The 17,503-nt window shown below is 39.8% G+C and overlaps 2 protein-coding genes across 2 annotated transcripts; both read left to right on the forward strand.

The window, feature by feature from the left end:
• The first annotated feature begins 3,555 nt into the window (after positions 1-3,555).
• Positions 3,556-5,791, forward strand: DOT5 (C2H2-like zinc finger protein). The gene is made up of 2 exons (XM_077355088.1): positions 3,556-4,077; positions 4,759-5,791. Exons 1-2 carry the CDS (start codon positions 3,703-3,705, stop codon positions 5,233-5,235), a joined length of 852 nt encoding a protein of 283 aa, XP_077211203.1. The 5' UTR covers positions 3,556-3,702; the 3' UTR covers positions 5,236-5,791.
• A 6,851-nt stretch (positions 5,792-12,642) lies between these two features.
• Positions 12,643-17,425, forward strand: LOC143846068 (L-gulonolactone oxidase 2-like). Its single transcript, XM_077354479.1, has 4 exons — positions 12,643-13,403; positions 14,807-15,062; positions 15,204-15,371; positions 16,504-17,425. The coding sequence occupies exons 1-4, from the start codon at positions 12,711-12,713 to the stop codon at positions 17,160-17,162; spliced, it is 1,776 nt and encodes a 591-aa protein (XP_077210594.1). The 5' UTR covers positions 12,643-12,710; the 3' UTR covers positions 17,163-17,425.
• Positions 17,426-17,503: the final 78 nt, after the last annotated feature.

Below are 17,503 nucleotides of genomic sequence, written 5' to 3' on the forward strand. Positions count from 1 at the left end.
TTGGATCCCCCCAGACAGTCTAGGTCCATTGACAACCCTAGTTATGACTTATGAGTGCCTTTTTCCAGTTTGCATCACTTTCCTACAACGTAGGTGAAAAGTAGATCTTTGGATGTAATTTTTTACCTTAAAAGCCGTTTAAAAATCCATCAAGAAATTTACTTCTGATGTGCTTTTCTAATGGAATGATGCAACCAAGTGACCTTAATAATCCATTTGGTTACCTCTCCTATTTGGAACCGAAAGTGAAATCATGTCAGATTTTCGATCTCTTTCTTAGAAAGTACCACCCTTTTTTTCACATTTTTATGGAATTTATTTTACATGAAATTTTGTTTCATAAATAGTGCAAATATTGAAACAATAAGCAGTCAATTTTCACTTTCCTTTCCACCAAGGGGAGCCAACCAAGATCTTAATTATATTTGGTTTCAGTCGGCACAGAAACAAAAACATTTTAGTTTCAATGGAAATTTCGGTGGAAATCTTGCAAAATCAAAGAAAACGTACGAAAACTTAAGCAAATGATGAAATTTTTTAATCTTTAAAAAAATATATGTAAATAATGAAATTTTAAGAAGAAAGTTTGGAAAATGCTAGAATAAGCACAAATACATACACATAAGCTAGAAAGCCATCCATAATAGCTTAATCACATGGAACGCCCAGTGACATGCATTGTCGCACATGTCTGGAGCAATAAAGTAAATAAAGAAGTACAATGTGATAAGTGTAAGAAGGTACAATGACCAATTTTCCCTCTAAGAACCCCAACTCCATGTCAATACACATAGAATTATGAGGTATTATTGGTCTCATATAGATTTGACATCACATGCTTAAGATACGGTTGCTTTGCTGTGTAGTTCAACGATGTTGGCTACCAAATATCACTCTACATTAATGAAATGAAAAGCAAATGATAACATCATTCCATTATTTTGTCATTGTGATCATTTTAATCAAATTTCAGGAATTTCAGTCAAAATTTCGTAGAAACAATGACGTGAAAAGAAATTATGTAGATTTCGTTTCAGTGGGGATGGAAATGGAAACATTTCAGTTGTTCTGGGGAAATTTTGAGAAAATTTAAAACCATAGAGACAACCAAACAGAGCATATACGAGATTGAATCATGAATTTTCTACCACGTATACAAGAAAGTAAACCACTTTGCTTTAACACCCTTTCCAAAATGTCAAACGTACCCACATAATTAGGGTAAATTTTCAAAATAATGTCATTAACTCCACAGACGGTTGAGAGAGGCAAACACCATCCCAAGGTTCACTAGTGCTCGTCCAATACAAGGCGGGGAATTTCCCCCCTAGTGTGCGGGGCGGGGAATTTTCCTTGAGGCGGGATGGGGACGGGGAATGCATCATCAGCATGTCCCGCCCCGTTACTACCCCTAATTGTGTGGCCATAGTAGTCCTCCTTAATATTTTGAATTCAATTAGTGTTCGGGGTTGAGTAGCGGGACTTGGAAGTTGGAACTATGGGGCGGTTGAGATGTTCTATGATAGATGAGACTTGATTAATTTTATTGATTTGAATGGAATTGATTAGAATTGCTCGATACATTAGCCTTGCATGTTTGTAGATTGTATTTGCATGTGTGCGGGGCTGTTTCGTGCTTGGCCATGAGCTCGGTTTGGGGCATTCCAATGACTGATGCCGCTGGACCCCTTAAACAAAAAAGTAATCTCTATATTTAGGGGAAATCATCTAATCCTCCCAAGAGCAAGAGCACCATGTAGACTCAGGATGTTGTCCAGCTTCCTACCATACAAATAAGACATATAAACACGAATTGGACCCATCAATTGAAGACTCCCACCATGCTGGGGTCACCCAAGTGCTGCACAATAATTGGATTAATACTTGGACGATTCTAGAAGTTCAAACGGGTGCAAGGTAAATTGGAAAGTTGATAAACATAAATGGGCAATGGCCTACATGGAAAGGTTTACAAATGCATCGAGGTATGTTCCAATTATCAAATGGGGCAAATTTTTGGCGATTTCATAGTGGAACTGCAGTTCGAAGGGTAGCAATCACCCTGCACTTTTACCTTGGCAAAGTACCCAGTAAGTGTCATTCTCTTCAGCGAACTTGACCATTTTCCTTCGGGTTGAATCAGAAAAGGTTCATGTAGTAAATATGTATCTCCTGCCACGCATATCAAAGTCGTGGTGCCCGTTAAAATCATTCAGTCTAAGAGAAGAGACAAAACAATATGAATGTAAAGCATTAGGATGAGAGACAAAAAACGGTAAAGCACTACTAAAGACGGAGCATGTCTAAGAGAGTGTGTCGGTAAAAAGGAAAGAGCGTGTGTGAGAGAGTGATATAGAGATTGAGATAAAGCTCTGCAAAAGAGACCGTGAGGGAAAAAAAGAGCGTAGCCAACGGCAAAGTAGTAAGCATTACAAACTAGAGTGCATGTGTAAATATAGTGCGAAAGAGAGGCAAAAGTAATCGATCTGCGGTGCAAAAGAGTACCTATGTAACATAAATGAGAGAGAGAGAGAGAGGCAAATCTAGTGGTGCAACTTGGACATGGCCCAATTTTCACTTGTGTTGGGTTGGCATTTCCTCTGGTTGGGTTGGTTAGGATTGAGAAAAGCCAATCCGGTTTAAATTCGGTTTTTGTTTGGGTTGGGGCATGTGGCAACTCGGTACGACCCTAACCCGACTTTGTCCTCTAATTATATTGCAATTTTCAAAATATTATGGTTTTAATTTTTATGTATTTTATTCTGCATTTTTTCCAGATAAGCTCCCACCCACCTGGCTAAACCAGGCAACGTTTAAAAACATAGATGCAGTTCAAAATGTAGCCAATAAAAATCCTTGTAAACTCGGTATGGATGCGGCTAAGAATGCAGTTGATGCTGTAGAGTAACTGGTCGACGCACTAATAATTCAGAAGAGTCAAAGGATTTTTTATTGATTCCGTGGGGCAAATTGTGGAACGCTGCCAAGGAAAGAGGGAGTCGACTTGGTGGAGTCCATTACGACGCATGGGAGTTTTAAAACTATGAAACCAAGAAGACCCATTTGGAAAAAAAAACAGGTTAGACAGATGGCTTAGGGTTGATAGATTTAGAGATGGGGTGGGTCAAATCAACTTGACCCTCCTCGGCCTGAATTACACCCCTAGGCAAACCATTACAAAAGAGCAACTAATACCTGCACTACCATATTTTGAGACTGGCAATTCCTTGGTTTACACTTTTCTAATGAAATATCAACAGTATCTTGAGTACTGATCGAATGTTAATAGCATCTTGAGTATTGATTTTTTTTTTTAACAGCAGTTATTACAAGATTACTTAACAAATGTAAAACAAAGCAAGTAGTGCCACAATCAAAATAGGTGTGGAGATATGAGAGAGAGAGAGAGAGAGAGAGAGAGAGAGAGAGAGAGAGGAATGACATGCGGAATCTACCAGAGAAGGTGTGTACTGGTACGCTCTTCCATGCATCAACTCTCCTCTTTTGCCGGTCTCTTGTCTGCCCCACTCCCATACACGCCAAAACCCATTTCAATTCCACGTGCATTCCCGCCCCCTCTCCTCTGATAATTCCAAACACCCCTCATTTACCCCTCCCGATCCTCTTGCTCCCGCTCAATCTAACGCAATATCTTTCTATTTATTCCTCTCTCTACCTATTCCCTCTCTACCAATCATCACCATGACTTCGAGACACGGCTTTTGTTTTACAACTGACGAAGAAAAAGAAGAAGACTCCATAATACTCACCCTTTCCCCTCCTGGACAAAGAAACACTCTCTCTTCTCCATTCCATCTAAACCCTAATCACCAGTGCTCTCATGGTTCCCATCTTCAACTCCAACAAGGCACCAACTTAAATGATAACTCCAATGTTACTGTTGCTCTTCACATCGGACCTCCCGGTGGCGCCGGAGCAACCACCACCATTTCCGGCAACGCTCATCCCGCTGACGGACAGTACTGGATCCCCTCTCCTGCTCAAATCCTAGTCGGCCCAACCCAGTTCTCTTGCGTTGTCTGTCACAAAACCTTCAACAGATACAACAACATGCAGGTCTCATATTTATATAGAATTATAGATTTGTAAATTAGCTTTTTTTGTTCTTTGTTGGTTGTGAGTAATTTTAGAAGTTCTTTTTGTGAAACAATGTTATTTGATATTTTGATCATATATACTTCATCATTACTCCAAAAGTTTTAAGTGGTTAGAGTTGGTGTTATATATGTAATCATTTATACTTCAACATTCCACTCCTGCTTGGCCGCTCTTTTTTGGGTCTGCCGTATGTGGAATTTTAATATTAAGTAGCTGTTGGGTTTAGAACCCAAGAGCTATCATGAGACAATAGCTCTGATACTGTGTGAAACAACGAGTTACTCCAAAAGCTTAAGCTGTTAGAGTTAGTGTTATTTAATCATTTGGAATTTTAATATCAAGGAGTTGTTGGGTTTAGAACTCAAGACTTGCCGAAAGGCAATAGCTTTGATACCATGGGAAACAACCAATTACTCTAGAAGCTTAGGGATTGTTTTTTTTTTAGATTATGACAACCGATTGTGGAGTCCCCAACTGATTATTGGACTCAAATTAAATGCAATTTTTGGTCAAATAGTTGGGGATCTAAAACAAAAAGGGCCTTAAGCTGTTGAGTTAGTGTTATATAATCATTTATGCTTCAACATTCTGTTCTGCGTTGGTTATGGGTAGTTTCAAAAGTTCTTGTGTGAATGGCAGATGCACATGTGGGCCCACGGATCGCAGTACCGGAAGGGCCCGGAGTCTCTAAGGGGTGTAAAGCCTTCATGTTCGATGTTCAGATTGCCATGCTACTGCTGCGCTCAAGGGTGCAAGAACAACATTGATCACCCACGATCGAAACCGCTTAAGGATTTTCGGACCCTCCAAACTCACTACAAGCGTAAGCATGGGGCGAAGCCTTTCAGTTGTAGAAAATGCGGGAAGGATTTTGCGGTGCGCGGTGATTGGCGAACCCACGAGAAGAATTGTGGGAAGCTCTGGTTTTGCATTTGTGGGTCTGATTTCAAGCATAAAAGGTCTCTCAAGGATCACGTTCGGTCCTTTGGTGCAGGGCATGCCCCACATGGGGTGCAACGGTGCGATGAGGACGAAGAGGAAGAGGAAGAGGATGATGAGAATGAGGAGGATGGTGAAGGAGGAAATAGGGGGGATTGTTCTTTGTATTATTATTAGTGTTAAAACGTTTTGTTGGTGATTAGTAAGTGAGAGTGGTTATGGAGAGTGAGATATTTGGATAGCTATGAGGGGCAGAATCTGAGAAAGGCCAGTAGTCGTCTCTGTTGTCACCTGCAAACACTCAGTTATTTACTTACATCACCATCTCTCTCTCTCTCTCTTACAGTGACACTGTTTAGACTACCAGTGCCACTAATACTTTCTTCGACTTTTGTCAGTTACCACTGGCCTGTCTGCTTTTGTGGTTTCACCCAGTGGTTGTACTTTTCCCCAGCATCAACGAACACAGGAAATACTCAGTTATTTTGCCTAGCAAGGTGCAATATGCCATTTTAATAGGTATTTTAGTGTGTCTTAGAGAGAGGAAAGATAGAGAGGGAGGACAGAGAAAGAGGGAGATGGTGGATGTATTACACAAGCCCAGTCATGAATGTTGGTAGAGAGATTGGGTTCCAACCATGTCACAAAAAAAATGAAGTATTGTATGCTCCTCAGGTGTAACAATGCTAAGCACTGTTATTGGATTCCCTTTTTGGGTACTATATATAGAAAATGATCATAAGTAGAGGACTCTGAAGTATGCCTTTTTGCATGCATGGCTAAGTTTAGTAGAAAGTACAATGATATAGGCATATCCGTTCAATAGGATAAGTTAGAAACAAAGTTATGATTGAAAGCGAATTCAATCATGTCGCGAACTTTGAAGAATGATTTACAACTAAACACAATCTGAATTATACACTACACTGTTGGGTTTTGCATTTTGAGTGTTTGCATGTCTTGATCTTACAATGTGATATACTTTATAAAATAGAAGAACTGTGTACCAAGTGCATTTTAAACAGTGGCTGAAAAAAAAAAAAAAAAAATAAATTCCTGGAGGAGCAATATGATACTCTATTGCTTTGTCATTAGAGTGCTTCATTAACTACATTAGGGAGCATCTAAAATTATAGACATGAGAGAACCTTCTACAAACTTTGGTAAACCAAACAAAACTTTTGCTGCCTTGGTCAGCAGGGGAGAGTGAGATTTTATATGGTGTAACCCATACAGTCCAGTATTTTTCAAAATGTACTGTATGGGCCACACCATAGGATGATCCAAACCGTCCATTTGATGTGGCACAACGTAAGTAGGTTGTGCCCCAAAAATCATTTTCGTAAGATGATCTCAACCTTCCGATCAATACAGGGTTGGGATTATCCTACGGAAATGATTATTGGGGCACAACCTATATAGATTGGAAGGTTGAAATCATCCTACGGATATGATTTTTGGGGCACAAACTATTTACGTTGTTGCTCATCAAATGGACGATTTGGATCATCATATATGGTGTTGCTCTTACAGTACTTTTTGAAAAATACTCGACCATACATCCTTACACCATGTAAAAACTCTACATTTACATCATGTAGGAGATGGTTTGTAATTAGTTTGGAAAGAGTCCTAGTAAGGACAGAATTAAGAAATAAGAGGAAGGAGATTCAGCCCGTGATTGTCTTTGGACAAGATCTGAGAATCTTGTGATTCTTGGTTGCCTTTCTACGACATCTGAGAATCTCTTGATTCTTGCAACCGCCCCAAATTGTGTAAAACTCGGCCCCACAACAACTAACTACAATTTTATAGATTTTATCATATTAAATTATGGGGAGTGATAAATCGACCCCCAAACATCTTAAATTGACTCCCCATGTGTCTATCTCTCTCCTCTTTCTCTCTCTAACCCAGAGGAGAGAGAAAGACACATGGGTAGTAGATTTAACATATATGGGAGTCGATTTATCACTCCCCTAAATTATCTATCTATTATAATATAGCAGGATGGGGTTTCACTGTTCATGCCCACATGGACAGTCCCCCAATCCAGCGTGTGAGATCTACGTGGCGCCGATCTGGAGAGGGGCTGAATGTTAGAGGTTTCTATAGATCAGAAGGTTAGGATCAACCTATGGAAATAATTTTTTGGGCACAACCTATTTAGGCTGTGGTCCATCTAATGGATTGTTTGGATCATCATATCGTGCGGGCCATACCGTACTTTTTATAAAGTGAGGAGTGCGATCATCAAAATACAGTAGTGCTGATAACATTTCCCTTTTTTCTTTCCAGAATTTGGAGGAAAATGATATGATTATAGTTAATCAAAAGGGAGAAATTATACGGTGGACGGCCATGCATGCACGTGGAGCCCAAAAATAAAATGGCCCCCATTGTTTGGGAGAACCAGACCATTCCTTTGTTGGGCTCTGACGTAGATAAGGTGTGCCTAGAAAATCTTCTCCATAGGATGATCTTGACCCTCCAATTAAATTCTTATTTTGTATTAAATTGAAGGCCCTTCAAGGGAAACATAAAAAAGGTTGGTCATTTTTTTCATGAGTAAACAAACTACAAACTTTTAGAAATATTTTTCCTTTCCAAAATTTTTCATAAAATTTGGGGAAATTTTATGATTAAGAATTTTTTTTCTTGAGAAGTATTTTTTCGTGAAGTTCAGCAAGACTTAGGGGTGCAACTCAGGTCATGTTCAACCCGAAAAAATAACGGGTCTGATTGTGTTTGCGTTGGGTCGGGTTCTGGTTTTAGTTCAGGTTGAGCTGTCGGGTTGACCCGACCCAAATCAAAACCCGACATTTAAAAAAAAAAATTTACAATTTTTTTGTTTTTTAGATATCACCTTAACTGGGCCAACTCGACCTGAATTGAGACATCGGGTTCGGGTTTAGATATTAAATTTTTGAGTTGGGTTGGGTCACTTTTCATCGGGTGAGAGTCGGGCGGGCCAGGTTCTGGTTGATGATTTAGAGTTTCGGATAAGGTTAGGGTTGATAGTTTAGAGTTTCGGGTCGGGTTCGGGTTGCCTTCAACCCGACCCAAGTTGCACCCCTAGGTGGACTACGTGTACACAAGTTGGGGTGACCGTGTACACAGGGGTGACCGTGTACACAACTTGGGGTGACCGTGCAAACCGTGCGATGCACAGTTGGCCCGCTAGTATCTTCATATAGCGAGTGGGGAGTGCCATAACCCAAAACAAAAGAAAGTTTTTCTCTTTCTGGTTTCTAAAAAAGCCCCAAGACTCCAAGAGTGGTGAACTTTCTTCTTAGAAACCCTCTCTCTATCCGAAAAGACTGGTTTCTAAAGAAGCCCCAAGAATGGGAAGCTTAGAAACCATCCTCTCTCTCTCCTTTAATTGTATTTTAGTTTCAAGTTTTGTTTTCCTGTTCTTCGAGTTTTGGATACTCCCAACCAATACCAAGTTTCAAGTTTTGTATTCCAGTTCTTCCCTGTTCTTAGTTTCAAGTATTGTTTCAAGCTTAGCAAACATGGCAGCCATTTTCCTCTTTCTTCTCTTGCTGTGTACTTGTATTCTAATTTCTTCTTTTTCCCTCTTAAGATCCCGCTTGAGTAAGAAAGACCAGCATCGGTGGTCTGAACTTCCCATAGACATCATGGTTCTTATTTTAGATCGGCTATCCCTTGAAGATCATATCCGCTGTGGTGCTCTCTACATCTGGTGGAGAACGATAAGGACACAGAATCCTCACCCATCATCTAATCTGCCATGGGTTTTTTTTTTTTTTTTTTTTTTTTTTTTTGAGAAGGTAACTATTTCATTTCATCTGTAAAAAATTTACAAATTGACACACGGGACAAGCTGTCCCTGTGAGTGTATAAAAAAAGCAAGACTATAATCTTATGTAATCCCCATGATATCGTTAAAAGATATTTCCGTGTCTGATCGGATTGCACCCCCCTTTGCTAAAACGTCCGCCATTGAATTTGATGTTCGTCTCCTATGCGTTAATGATGGACGGATATCTCGAACAAGGTCTCTAATCTCTTCCACCGTGCTAGCTAGTCTCCATGGCCCAGCACGTTTGCCCCCAGCCCACCCAATGACATTTGTGGAGTCCCCTTCTACCATCAGAGGACCCATATTGTGAGACTTATACCATCTCAGCCCGAAGAGTAATGATTTTGCCTCAGCCTCATTTGCATCGCACAACCCAAATATGCCATGGGTTTTTAGCTCAGGCGGTAATGTAGATTGAGACTCGGTGTTTTCTCAGCCCATATGACGGTATAGATTACTGGCTAAAGTTGCCAAAGGCTCGTGGAGCCACATGCGAAGTAACTTTGGGGAAGTGGATGTTATGAACGATCGGGTTAAAGGCTTTTTTCTGTTGAGCCCATTTTCAAGAACCAAAATCCAGCTTCCACTCAAAGCTAGCTAAGCTCCATCACATCTCTCTGAATTCTTCCCATATTCTATCATGAAGGCAATGGTATTTCCTTCACCCACTTTTTCTACTCATAAAACCATGCATGGAGAAATGTTTAGTTGTAGCCCTTTGTCATGGTGGAAGATTATTCTCATTTCGAATTGGAGATGAAAGATGGACTACCATTGGAAAACAAAACTGTCAGTATACTGATTTCATATTCTATAAGGGAGCGTTTTATGCCATAATTGTAAGTGGGGAACTTCAGACTTCTAATCTAGGAGCCAAGCGTATGTTAAAGTATAAAAGAAAAATAATACCTTTCTCCAACAGCTTAAGCTTTTGGAGAAGTTGGTAAGTTAGGTCTCGAGTTCAAACCTCCCAAATAGTAAAAGTCCACATGCAATGGTCGGCCCAAAGTGAGATCACATGTGCCACATGTTTGCCAAGTGGGCCACACGTGCGGGGGAGTGTTAAAGTATAAAAGAAAAATAATACCTTTCTCCAACAGCTTAAGCTTTTGGAGAAGTTGGTAAGTTAACAGCGTAGACATTGGCGTTGTATTGTGTCACAGTTATCGCCAGAACTAATGCAGCTGATCAGAAGGAAAGACTCTAGCCTAAGGCTACAATGCTTTTCTAACGATTTGATAGAATCATATGGAGAGTTGCGCTTTTCTATCTATTTGATGGAATCATGTGGAGAGCTGTTGGTGGTTCTAGGATATTGTTGTCCACCAACTTATGATATTAATACCTCCCAAGTTCCGAATTGGGTTTTGATGGAAAGCGTAAGTGACTCCATATTGTTCTTGGGGGACAGTTGCTCCATGTTAAGGTTTAGAGGGAACTGCATTTGCTTAATTCGGGAGGATCCTTTTAGTGAGGATTTACGGATGTTTTACATAGAGAATTACAAGATCAAGGGTTTTAATGGAGGCTATCCACATCCATCTCAGCTTTACACTCATTGAGGCGTGGACATCTTTGGGTTACACCACATCCATAGGAACAACAGTGAAGCTTTACTTTTTTTTTCTATATATTAAGTAAGATTTAGTATTTAAATCCATCTTGTCGTCTCTTTTTACTATGCTCAAAGGGGTTCGACTTTCTCACCAAAAGAGACGACAAGATGGATTTAAATCCTAAATGTTCTATCTTCTTTGTATATGTTTGTTTATCTGTTGAGTATGATTTAGGAATTAAATTGTGCTTGTCTTCTTTTCTTACTGTGCTCAGATTAAAGTTTCTCACGAAGGATTTTTCGATTGCTGATTTCTGATTTGGATGCGACTCTAATTTTGCTTCGTCAATTCTCGATCATAGAATCTCTATCTTCTTTGTATGTGTCCATAGTTTGGGAAAGAATTAAACTTATCCTACGTTGTTATTGTAAGACCCGGCTCCACACTAAGAAACCCGATTTTCCTAAACGAATGTCTTTATTAAAAATCGCATATAAATTTTTTTTAAAAGCTTGTAAGGGGTGCCGATATCAAAAACTACTCCTATGGATTCAAGATTCTGTTAGCTTGCCTCGGGTATCAAAGGTGGATTGGGGTGCAATTAATAAAACAAACTTTATTTTTAGAATAATTTGAAAGGGGGTGTATTCATAAAAATAGAGGCATGATATTTAAGTTAAGTGATTTATTGAATCAACACCTTGTTATAGAATACCCCTTAGCAGCCGTGCACAACATACTTGGGATTGTTTTGATGTGGGTACGAATGGCTAGTAGATTAAATATAGAGTGGGACCCACTTGTAGACATTTATAAGGAAATGTGTGAATGAGTCTTAGCCAATCGAGGGTTTGGGTAATTCATCAAGGTAATTAGATCAGATTGTTTAAATCAAAGGCCATGGCTATAAGTTCTTGATTGAAACCGTTTAGAACCATCAAATCGATGGTCAGATGTTCAGATCGATGATAAAAGGATCAGGACCCTCTGATTTGTGATCAGGTAGTTCCGATCGATGATCAAGACAAAATTATTACATTTTTTTTTTTTACTTGATGATCATTTAATCAAGTCTTGAAGAATGTGTGTAAAATAAAAATAAAAAAATAAAATGGAGAGCCCTTTCACCTCTTTTTTGCAAGGGCTGCCTTCAGTCTACAATTCCTCCTTTTTAGCAAGATATTTTAGGATTCTTAGGGACTATTTACCAATTATTTTGCAAACTAGGGACTTATTGGCAAGAACCCCTTTATTATATGGGATTGGGGTGAGATGAACGCCATAGTTGGCTTAAACGTTTTACGGGGATTGGAGAAATAGAATTCTCTTGGTTAGACTCTTATTTATGAATTTCATTGGTTGTTTAACGTATTAGGGAGATTGTGATCGCTCGTTATTCTAGTCTTGCATATTTGCGAGTTTGTTTGTATGTGTGCGGCGCTGTCACTTGTCTGGCCATGGGCTCATGTCGGGGGTGACTACTCATACAGACAACAGAGCCAATTTCTCGTATTGCTTTAAACAAGATTGGGGACATTGACTCTCTTACATAGGCATATAGAATACTAATGAAGGCATGAGGAATAACAATGCTAATGCTCATGGTGCATTGTGAGTATACATAATAGTGACACAAACTTTAAAAGTATGATTCTGGAAAGACTAATGATATGGTCACCGACAGTGGAACCGAACATGTAGACTTTTCACATATTAGCAATCTACTTCCTAATTAAAATGGTAAAACTACCCTCCTATGCCAACTGTCATGGAGGGATTGGTTTGGTTCCACTATCGGTTCACTCTTCTAACCGATCATCTGCGTGACCAAGGCTTATGGTTACCGTACTCCCAAAAATACTCGAAGGAATCAATCAATAATGGATCCGAACCGTTCATCTTCTTGACCAAGACTTATGGTTCCCCCCTCCCCCCCCCCCCCCCTCTCTCTCTCTCTCTCTCTCTCTCTCTCTCTATAACCACCCCACCCACTCACATTACTTGCCAGCAACAAACACCCAACTCCCTCTCCCCTCATGTCTCTTTCTGTGTTTCCCACTTCTATTCACCCTCCCTCCCTCTCTCTCTCTCTCTCTCTCTCTCTCTCTCTCTCTCTCTCTCTCTCGTATATTCCTATATTAACATTCAAGATTAATTACCTAACTTTACCAATGCTTGCACTCATTCTATTCTTAGTAATCTAAGACATCAATAAATAATAAAAGCCCTCCACATTTCAACACAACCACACAAGCCCAAAGCACCCTTACATGGCTTCCTCATCTTGCATTCGAGCAGCCATTGCAATTTGCTTACTACCCCTGTTAATTCTCATTACAGTTTCAGGCACACCACCAGGGGATGTCATCAATTGCACATCTAATAACATAAATTGTATAGTGACCAATGGCTATGGAGCGTTCCCCGATCGATCCACATGCCATGTCGCTGCAGTCTCTTACCCAACCGACGAGAATGAGTTACTTCTTGTAGTGTCCAATGCCTCAATGCTCAAGCAAAAGATGAAGGTTCTCACTCTCTACTCCCACAGCATTCCGAAACTTTCGTGCCCTGGGGGCCCAAGTGGGGCTGGCCTAGTGATAAGCACAAAGCACTTGAATCGAACGGTAAACTTCGACCCTTTGCGCATGACCATGACCGTGGAGGCTGGGATCACCTTGCACGAGCTAATTGATGCGGCCGCTGAGGAGGGCCTTGCGGTCCCACATTCGCCATTGTGGCTAGGAGTGACACTGGGTGGGTTGCTAAGCACTGGCTCGCATGGAAGCTCGATATTCGGCAAAGGCGGAGCTCTACATGAGTATGTTGTGGGGATGAGGCTTATCATTCCTAGCAATGTTCTTGTTAATGGATACTACGCTAGAATTGTGAGCCTTGGAGAAGATGACCCTGACCTCTTAGCAGCTAAAGTGTCTTTGGGTGTACTTGGAGTTATCTCACAGGTATGATATTCTGATAATTCTAAAAGAAAACTTTATCATTGCCTCCTTTGGTTTGTTTTCTTAAGAAAACTAGGGTAATTTTGATCATTTGCTACAAAGTAGAGAAGCATATGCATATCAAAAGGATCTTGCTTTCGTAAGATTGGAAACGTCTAGTGAACGTCACATTCCGATTTCACACGCGGCAAATCACAAGCTTGTAAAATTCTTCTCGAAGTGTAAGCCATGTTGGGCAAGCAGGAATTTTTTTCCCCAAGAATATTAGCTTATCTAATGGTGAGGGAGAGTGGGAGAAGAAGAGACCCGAGATTGACTAAGACAAAATCACCAATATTCAGTTTACAATTTAATTTCCCCCTGTTTTTAGCCACTTTTCACCCTCTACGCACTCCTGCCTTCTCAAATCTCCCCTTCTCATGCCATCCCTACCCACCAATTGATAAACTAATATTCGATGGAAAAAAGCACTCATGGTTGCCAAACATATACACAATGAAATGTGGAAAATAAATATCGGTTGGTAAGAGAATCTGGCGCGCCGTACATAATAAAAAAAATGGCAATTGGCGTAGATAAACATTTAAACCTTGTGAACGAAACAGTCAGTGTTAGGTCAAATACACCTCCCTATTCATTGTTGTATTAATGTGTCCAACCGATATTTACACGGGCGATATTTTTTTCGCTACCTGGCCTGTAGGATTATGCCCCCTACTTTTAACGTGATTTGACGTAAAAAAAAAAAACGTTAAAGTTTGCCCAAAATTCAAGTTACAGGGGGGTGCATAATCCTACAGGTGGAGCGAAAAAATCCTCCCTATTTACACTTGAACTTTTAAAATGATGAAATAAACCTATGGCATTTGCTAGCGACAATCGCATAAGCATTTTGCGGGCCAGCTGTTGCATGATAGAGCAGCCACCTCAGATGAATTAAATGAACAAGACAAAAATCTGTTGAAAGAGAGCCTATGTGGCTGCTCTGTCATACAACAGCCGGCCAGCGAAATGCCTCTTGGCTGGGATGGTCCCTAGCAAATCCCTAAACATATTATATTTTTTAATCAATTGATCCCTAAACGGGATCCTATTAGAAATAAAGAAGGTGAAATTATTTCAAATTGATTTTTGGCTTTTGTGGGGATTTGTGCCCCTTTCTTTGTCTTCTTGCACAGATGTCACTATAAATGCTCTCGTCCTTTTTTTTTACCAGACGGGGTTCAGGTTTTTGCTAGCAACCCTCTGAATATTATTAGTTGCACCTATTGCTGCCACCAAAATTATACATATCATACAACAGCCGGCCATTACATGCACGCTCCCCTTTTAACCTGATTTGTTATGTCAACCTTGCCAATTTCTTGCTGTGTATATCAATAGAGATTAGTGACATGTTTGTTCAGGTGACTCTTCAACTTCAACCCATGTTCAAGCGTTCCGTCACGAACAAGGTTTTTCCAGACACTGGTTTTGAGAACACCATTACGAATTTTGGTGCAACAACTGAATATGGAGAACTTACATGGTATCCTTCACAAGCCAGAGTCGTTTACAAAGTCGATTTTAGGGTTCCAGTAAGCACGCCCGGAGAAGGAGAGAATGATTTTATAGGCTTTCAGCCACAGCCATCACTGGTCGTTGAATCCATTCGTGCAATAGGTAATTTTTCACTTCAATTTATCGTTTTATTCTTCGAAGATCGGATCTTCTGATTCGTTTCGATATAATTCTCGTTCTATCACCATAACAAAGTGACTAAAAAATTGATTTGCAATTGATTTGCGCTTTCTGCTCCTCCAGAGAGAACATTAGAGGCAACACAAAATCCCAATGGAAAGTGCTTGCAGTCCACAGTTCAAGTTGCAGCCATTCTTGAGCTTGGAACCGGCCTTAAGAACAATGATGAGGGGCAATTCGAATTCACAGGTTATCCAGTGATTGGGAACCAGAGCAAGATGATGGCTTCAGGTTCGACAACAAGTGCAATAAAACCAAATTTTTTTTCCATTATTAGAATCATAAATCAGAATGTGAAACAACCAATTATTCTAAAAGCTTAAGCTATTAGAGTTGGTGTGATTTAATCATTTATACTTCAACACACCTCTCACGTGTGACCCCTCCTTTTTGGGTTAACCATCCATGTCGATTTTCAATATCAAGGAGTTGTTGGGTTTTGAACGAGGGACCTGCCGTGAGGCAATGGCTCTGATACCATGTGAAAGAACCAATTGTTCTAAAAGCTTGTCATTTAATCTTTATACTTCAACACAGAATTTTACATTGTTTAACCAGTTATCAGAGGCTATTACAATTCCCAAAAAGTGTCAAACAAAGTGATCGATTTCCTCCATTATCAGAACATTGTTGTGAGGGTATCATCTATTAGAAATTTCTCATAGTTATAATAGGGAAATGACATCAGTACAACCATATTTTGATAATTGCACTGGCTAATCTTGTCTTTTATTATTTAAAGAGCTGTCAAGGGTTATTACAGTTACGAATTACAAACCGATTGAAAACGAAAAGACAAGCAGCATTTGGCAATTATTAAAGCATGGTTTTGCTTCTTCTTCTTTTTTTGAAATGGCAATATATATATCATAGCAAAAAAAAGGAGGCCGAGACGGACTACCCATATATACAAAAAGAAGCAAGAAAGAAACAGGAACGAAAGATGCAAGCCGTAGTTTTAGAAACAGGGGTTTTTAAAGCATGGTTTTGCTGATATCACTTCCCTTATTATATATTACATTTTAAAATATGAAAGATGCAAGCCGTAGTTTTTTGTATCATTTTTACTTGTTGCCGGTATCAAAACTCCGGCTGGGTTCTTCCACATTTTATCCCCACAAGATATCGGCGAGTCAACTCATTTATTTGGCGTGTAGAATAAGCTTGGATGGGTTTTGAGTTGACTCCACTGTTTTAGGGCTATGATTAAAAACTATGCTGTGTTTCTGCCAAATTTGTTGCATATGATTGCCATCTGAAAAACGTGAATTTATTTTAAAACATGATCTTTCCATACCTATGCTAATCATGTCTCTATTGACATTGATTATTTGGCATTTTTTTGTATGTATGTGTTGATTAGGATCTTGCCTGAGCAGCAGAGACGATGGGCTACAAACTGTTTGTCCCTGGGATCCTAGAATTGACGGGTTGTTCTACCACCAAACTACTATCAGCATACCATTGGTTGATATTACTGCCTTTTTTGTGGACGTAAAGAAGCTTAGAGACATGAACCCTACTGCACTCTGTGGTACTGAACTGTATTATGGTTTCTTATTGAGATTTGTTCGAAACTCAACAGCTTATCTTGGAAAAATAGCTGACGCTCTTGACGTAGACATGACATACTACCGTTCGAAGGACCCGAATGAGCCTCGACTGTATGAAGATGTTCTGGAGGAGATTGAACAGATGGCCTTGTTCAAGTATAATGGGTTGCCCCATTGGGGGAAGAACAGGAATATTGGCTTTCAAGGAGTAATGGCAAAGTATGGGTCTAAAGGAGAGAACTTTATAGAAGTGATGGAGAGGTACGATCCAGATGGATTGTTTTCTTCAGAATGGACGGATGGGATCTTGGGTTTACGTGGGATGGGAGTGGTGATTGAGAGGAAGGGATGTGCCCTTGAAGGATTATGTATCTGTTCTCTTGATGAACATTGTGCCCCGGAAAAGGGTTATTATTGTCGTCCTGGCATCGTCTACACGGAAGCTCGAGTGTGTCGGAAGGTTGATTGATGTCTTTTAAGACTATATTAAGGAATAATGTTGGTGTTGATGGTGATCCAGTTTAAATGCTCCAAATAATGTTGATGAAATTTATGATAATGTTGATGAAATTGGATGATCCTAGATAGGGTTCTTAGCTTTCCCTTCAAAGATCTGTTTTGATATTGTTGCCACAGCCGACTATTGTTAGCTAAGATGTTGGCAAAATTGGTGTCTACAATGCTAAGTCACTTAACCAACTTATTATCTTGTAGGTTAATATTTTTTCTGAAGCTATTAGCACAATTTCCACTTAAATCTCTAGAACAAAAATTCAGTCCACCTTGCTACACGTCAACATAGATTTTGTA

The sequence above is a fragment of the Tasmannia lanceolata genome, unplaced genomic scaffold (genome assembly GCF_043159265.1).
Source record: "Tasmannia lanceolata isolate RefF3 unplaced genomic scaffold, GAP_Taslan_0.1 ptg000015l, whole genome shotgun sequence".
Classification (NCBI taxonomy): domain Eukaryota; kingdom Viridiplantae; phylum Streptophyta; class Magnoliopsida; order Canellales; family Winteraceae; genus Tasmannia; species Tasmannia lanceolata.

What these genes read in the sequence shown, in the direction of transcription:
- DOT5 (XM_077355088.1), top strand. Translation starts at nt 3,703, where the DNA reads ATGACTTCGAGACACGGCTTTTGTTTTACAACTGACGAAGAAAAAGAA. An exon ending in ACAGATACAACAACATGCAG is followed by an intron (nt 4,078 to 4,758) that starts GTCTCATATTTA and finishes TGTGAATGGCAG; the next exon opens with ATGCACATGTGGGCCCACGG.
- LOC143846068 (XM_077354479.1), top strand. Translation starts at nt 12,711, where the DNA reads ATGGCTTCCTCATCTTGCATTCGAGCAGCCATTGCAATTTGCTTACTA. An exon ending in TACTTGGAGTTATCTCACAG is followed by an intron (nt 13,404 to 14,806) that starts GTATGATATTCT and finishes ATGTTTGTTCAG; the next exon opens with GTGACTCTTCAACTTCAACC. An exon ending in GAGCAAGATGATGGCTTCAG is followed by an intron (nt 15,372 to 16,503) that starts GTTCGACAACAA and finishes TGTGTTGATTAG; the next exon opens with GATCTTGCCTGAGCAGCAGA.